The 6,261-nt window shown below is 42.3% G+C and overlaps 1 protein-coding gene across 1 annotated transcript in view; it reads right to left on the bottom strand.

Moving 5' to 3' along the window:
• The window catches only part of Kcnq5 (potassium voltage-gated channel subfamily Q member 5), a 596,471-nt gene continuing 590,210 nt past the window's right edge, over window positions 1-6,261 (bottom strand). Inside the window, exons 15-17 of the mRNA XM_021158603.2 lie at window positions 5,467-5,598; window positions 4,566-4,692; window positions 1-2,683 (exon numbers count right to left, since the gene is read on the bottom strand). Of these exons, the coding sequence (XP_021014262.1) occupies window positions 1,721-2,683; window positions 4,566-4,692; window positions 5,467-5,598 (1,222 nt within the window). The 3' untranslated portion in view covers window positions 1-1,720. The remainder of the gene's footprint in view (window positions 2,684-4,565; window positions 4,693-5,466; window positions 5,599-6,261) is intronic.

Consider the following 6,261-nt stretch of genomic DNA (forward strand, 5'->3'; position numbering starts at 1 on the left):
TCTGCCTGCCTCTGCCTCCCGAGTGCTGGGATTAAAGGCGTGCGCCACCACGCCTGGCTTCAGGAATCTTTTAGTTAAAGCTTATATAATTTAAATGGCAGTTATAGATCTTTCGTTAGCACCCCTCTCCTCCACTCTCTTTACACAGTCTTGCTGTATGAGCCAGGCTAGCCTTGAACTCATGATCCTCTATCTTCAGTTCCCCATCTCTATGATTACAGGTATGGGGTTGAATTCTAACAAGCATCCAGCATTACTTGCCTTTTGGGAAATACATTTTTAATAAATATACTTTTTTATTTGTTTCTTTTCCATCATGATACATGACTAACGAGTTCTGATCTGCAGACCCATCCAGTGCTATCTGGTTTGCAGTTATAAATATTCATAACCTGGAAACTGAGCCGGTAGTTTCTTATTTGGGATAACTTTGTTGGGAAGAATAGAAAAATGTTCACTATAGTATAAAAGTAAAGGAAGTTTCATTTTAGCCTTTCATATGCAAAATGTGCTACTTAATAGCAAAAGACACTCAGGGCATATTAAAAATAAATAGCTTGCAAAATTCTCTGCTATATAAGAATAAGGGATGTTTAGGTAGTTGGATTTTCTAGCAATATTTATTTTTCTAAGAAAATCTAGTTATTTCAAATTTTGGGCTCCTCTCCTCCTTGCCCATGGGGGTGGGGTGGGGATGGGGATGGGGATGTACTTCCTTTAATGTCACCCACCTGTGGTAACTGTGGAGTCTTTCCAAGTTGTTTTCCCCCAACCTCAAGTAGGAAACCCCTTCCCCAGGCCCTATACCTCTATGTCCACTACATGGGAATTGCTAGTAACCCTGGCCATTTGAGGGGACAGGGTGGGCAATCCTGTGGTTGTATCCTCACAGAGAGACCAGCCCCGTTGCACAGGCTGTTAAATCCACCAGTACTTCATATGCTTGTAGAGAGGTTGACCATTTTCAGAGTTGACTCCTCCATTAGAGACTATGTTGTCACAAAGTGGAAGATGCCGTAGGAAGGGGAGTCTCCTCCCCCACTGGCCCTCAATAACATTATCTGGCCATATTCTAATTGGAAAACATTCGCAGCATAAAGGACAACATGAAAACAATGTGCGAAACTGCTTGCCACATCGCTAAGTCACCAGAAGCACACAGATTGACATTCAAATTACATTGATGAAATGACTTAGGAGGAACGGGTTGGCAAAGGTTTCTTGAAATAAGCAGCCATTTCGGTTATATTCCAAATTCTGCTTTACTTTTGTTATTAGCAGCTGTTGATAGCCATTGTGTCTAAACATACATTATGGCCTAATTTTGAAAATGTACTTTGTATCTAGTCATAAAGCAGAAATGCCTGAAATTTGAAGGCGTTTACTTTCACAATTTCAAAACACAGCGTCAACTCTTGCAATTGAACTAATATCCCGGCATCTTCACACACCCCATAGCATCAGCAGCGACTGTTGGCTTGGGATTTTAGACTCAAGGTACGTTATTAAATGCATGGATTAATGTCGATGTACCTTGGAATTTCTGCCACCCCTAAACATGCATTTTCATGCAATTAAAAGATAACAGGCTTATAAATGGCCTTTCGCGTTCTTCCTGACTCTTGTGCGATTTCAACTCTATAGACGGGCTTCCAGAGAACTTCATGCAGTGATATGTATGGCTAAAAGAACAGCTATGCTTAGAAAGGAAACAAAGAGCTTAGTTCAGTTTGACGTGAGGCAAACTGAGGGCGTCTGTACTGTCTCCTGTCTTACAAATGTTCTGAGATGACCGTGACCTTCCAGTCCTTAGAGAGTCTGATGAGAAAGCAGCTTCCCCCGCAGGCGGTGGGGTGCCGTCAAAAGTATCTGTCTCTGTCTCTTCGGCACCGACCTCCTCATCAGTTATAAACAATTTGGATTCTCTCCACTTGGGATAAAAATCTTGGCTGCCTCGAGAGCCACTTGACTCGCTGCCTGAAAACTGTAAGTTCAGTTCTTCTGTCGACCTGATCAGGTTTTGTACAGACAGAGATTTGCCCAAGTCCTTGGGCACCATGGGGCGGACAGACAACAGACTTTCTCCTCCCATGTCGAAACTTTTCCTCAGGGAACGGTCCTTGGTCAGGTTTGACTGTGCAAACTGAACACTTTCCTTGGAGGCAACAAGGCAGGTGGTGACATCAGAAATACTCTCTTGTAAGCCGGTGGGGTTTGAGAGCAGAGGTTCTGGCCTGGACAAGTGCTTGATGGCCGAGAGAGGAGGTGGGATCTGTAAAGTTGTTGGGGCTGCTGGCTTGGGTGCGGCGCTTATTTGGTTTGCAATGTTATTGGTGGCCACCACGGAGGAGCCGTCGTTTTGACTCATGGGCACCTGGGTAGCTTGGCTGTGCATAGTAGGGCTAAGCGCATAGAAAGTCTGAGCACTGAACTCATTTGGCGTTAGGATGAACTGCAGGCCTCTTGAGATGTTGGCACTGGCTGACCTCGTTAAACAGCCGCTGTTTTGTGCTGAGCCAGACAGGTCTTTGCTATCCACAGGACTTTGATAGTCAGAGGTCTGTTCACATTCAAAAGGCGGGATCTGAAAGGATGCCAGAGTGAGGGCGGAGGCAGAGCCTTTCCGGAGGACCTGTTGATAGATATCCAGCAGGCAGTCCAGCTTGGATTCGATGGACTGGACCTGGAAGCGGAGAGAATAGTTAGACACCAGTACACACTCTTATGAGGAACTGACTTGACTTTTTGGTGCTGAAAGGTGAAATAAAATTGGATTGACAGAGTAAAATAACTACTATGAAGGCCGCTCCAGTTGTAACTCTTACGGAGTGTCGTGCTCGCTGGTTGTGACAGTGCCACAGGAGGAAAAGGAGGGCGTTACTTTGGCATTTATGGGACCCTCTGTGCACCCTCCTCTCTTCTCTTTAAAACTTTAAATAGAGTTTTTACATTTATTTATTTATTTATTTATTTATTTATTTATTTATTAAATCAATTTAGTACCATTGAAATGCAACCTCAAGATGATTTTCAATCATCGAGACTTTCTTTGCGTTACTGCTTGCTTTCCTTTCTGGGATGCTAGTGAAGTTTAGTGAAACCTTAGACTATCATGAAATCAGGAAACTTAAGGATCAATCAAATTTAAAGTGAAAGCCAGACTTGGTGGTGCACATCCTTAATCCTAGCACTTGAGAGACAGGAGCAGGTGGGTAGCTAAGTGGTCAAGGCCTGCCTGATCTGTGTAGTGACTTCCAGCCAGAGGTGTATAGTGAGACCTTGTCCCCCCAAGCCCCGAAATAAAGAAAATAAATAAAATGAATTCCATTGAGAAGACTCTTTGAGAAGATACAGTATCAGGGTTAACAAATAACCAATGTTTGCCACAGTTATGGTGGAGATTTTAAAATCTTGTTTTAAATGAAGGAAACTAAAGGAGACACCATGAAAATAAAATATGGCTGACTTTTGCTTTTTTAACCTTTGAAATTCTTTAGTTGCTTTCAGATAAGTATTAACTGACAAGATAAAAGATTCTTTTTTTTCTTTTTCTCTTTCTTTCTTTCTTTCTTTCTTTCTTTCTTTCTTTCTTTCTTTCTTTCTTTCTTTCTTTCTTTCTTTCTTTCTTTCCTTCCTTCTTTTCGAGACAGTGTTTTTTATGTATAGCCCTGGCTGTCCTGGAACTCACTTTGTAGACCAGGCTGGCCTTGAACTCAGAAATCTGCCTGCCTCTGCCTCCCAAGCGCTGGGATTAAAGGCATGAGTCACTATCGCCCGGCTAAGATAAAAGTTTCTTTTGTTTTCTTTTTTTTAGAAACTTTGCTCCCTCTGGTCCACTCTGCTCACTCTGTCCCGAAGATTTATTTATTATTATACATAAGTACACTGTAGCTGAGTTCAGATGCACCAGAAGAGGGAGTCTAATCTCATTATGGGTGGTTGCTGTGATTTGAACTCAGGACCTTTGGAAGAGCAGTCAGTGCTCTTAACCGCTGAGCCATCTCGCCAGCCCAAGATAAAAGTGGCAATCCAAAGGTGTTTTAAAGAACACTGTCTATTCATAAGGCAATTAGATACTCTCCATTTCATTCTTAAAACATATACTGATCATTAGGAGGCCAGGCATGGTGACACAGGCCTTTAATACCAGCATTGGGGAGGCAGAGGCAGGCGAATCTCTGTTAGTTCAAGGCCAGCCTAGCCTAGAGTGAGTTCCAGGATAGCCAGAGCTCTGTAGAGAGACTCTGTCTCAAAAAACAAACAAGAATTAAGTTCAGGAGGTGGAGAGAGAGCTCAGGTTAAGGGCACTGATAAGGACCAGGAGTGTGATACCCAGCACCCACAGCTGGGCATGGCCGCTCACACCATTCACAACTCCAGTTCTAGGAGATCCAACAGCTTCTTCTGACCTTGGGCACTAAAGTTCAAGCACAGACATATATGCAGACCAAACACTCACACACATAAGATAAAATTTAAAACGATTAGCGTGAATATTAACACTGAAGTTGCATATACTCTGCTGTGATGAATGAATCCCAGCTGAAAGTGGGGCTGAGCCCTACCTGCTTTTCAACCTTCACAACCCGGGCGAGCATGCTGGGGTCATCTGTTGTCTCGTGTTCTGCTGTTATTTTCTCTCGGCTCTTCTTATCTGACGTCATTTGTCCTTTTCCAAGAATTTGATCAACACTGCCAGACAAAGAAGATTTCTGGTTATAGGCACTAAATGTGTGTGTGTGTGTGTGTGTGTGTGTATGTGTGTGTGTGTGTTTGTGTGTGTGTGTGTGTCTGCTACTTGTGTGCGGGTCCCTTTGGAGGAGTCAGATTCTCTGAGAGCTGGGGTTCCATGCAGTTGTGGACCACCTAACATTGGTGCTGGGATTTGAACTCAGGTCCTCTGGAAGAGCAGCAAGTGTTCTTAGCTAAGGCACCTCTCCAGCCCCTGATGGTTCTCTTAACACAGCATTACATATGATCACATATGAAGTCACGTAGGAAGGAGTGTCTAGAGGAAAACTGTCCAAACAAAATAACGTCTCCCTTGGACCAGTTAGTTCTGAGTTCTACCATAAAAGCCATGAAATCGTAATTCTGATTATTTTACACTGATAGAACAGGTTCAGTGAGGATTTGTTTGATACCTGATATGTGGATAATAAGCAGGTAAGGAAGCTATGTTTTTTTTGTAAAGTGTTCTACTGAGCTGCCGCGTTAGCCTATCATTAACATTGACTGATTAGCCAGTGCCAAGGATACTACGTGTTACAAACTATACTGACTAGTCAATAGTCAGGTCAACCCTACAAGGTACCACTAACATTCTCTCCATTTACGAAAAGAAGAATACAATCTATGTTAAAAGGCAACCATCCTGTGGCCTACCGAAAAAGAATCAGAACTACAGAATTGAAAGGTTTTGTGTATTGTAGGAAATACCAGATAGTTTCCATGCCCATTGCTTACCGTGTCTGAAGGCTTTTTATTCTACAAAGCATGTCCAGGTGACCAGCAGAGTATTGTTCAATGACATCTTTTACGTCATATGGGCGTAATGTTTCCTTAAACTTCCGCTTTGCAACATGAAACTTCATAATTCTGTATCAATACATATTGAATATTATTTCCCACAACTTTGTCAAAATAAGTTACTATACATTTGTCAGCAAACACAACAACAAAAATAAATCTCCTAGTGTACAGACCCACAATCCCACTTACTCTAGAGGCCAAGGCAGAAAGACTGCGAGCTCAGAACCTGCCTTGCTTACATGGCCAGCTTGGAAAACTTAGCAACATCCTGTCTCAGGATGAAAAAAGACCAAAGATACAACTCAGTGTTAGGAGATTTGCTTAGCATATGCAACGCTGCCCTAGGTTGTTAAATATATACACATATGAAACTCCTGGAAGCAAAAATCATGTATTAAATTATTTTATGCTCCTACAGTAATGCAGTACAAAAGCCAGAGTTTAAAGAGGGCATTATTAAGAATATTTCATGTGAGACACACAGCACAGCAACACACACTATGAAAGAAACTAAATATTAAGTGTTACATCTGTTTAATACCCATTGAAATCTCCAATTAAAACTATAGTCAAATGCAATTCTTTGTTGTGGCCTCCCTTCTCCCTTCTCCGCCCCTAAGAGCAAACAGGTGGTACTGCTAATCTCCCTCCCAAGGACATCCCAGCATGTGGCTTTTCAGTCTAAGATAAGATTTAGATTTACCAGGAGAGCTAGGGAAGTAGAAATTT

The sequence above is a fragment of the Mus caroli genome, chromosome 1, assembly GCF_900094665.2.
Source record: "Mus caroli chromosome 1, CAROLI_EIJ_v1.1, whole genome shotgun sequence".
NCBI classification, from domain to species: Eukaryota; Metazoa; Chordata; class Mammalia; order Rodentia; family Muridae; genus Mus; species Mus caroli.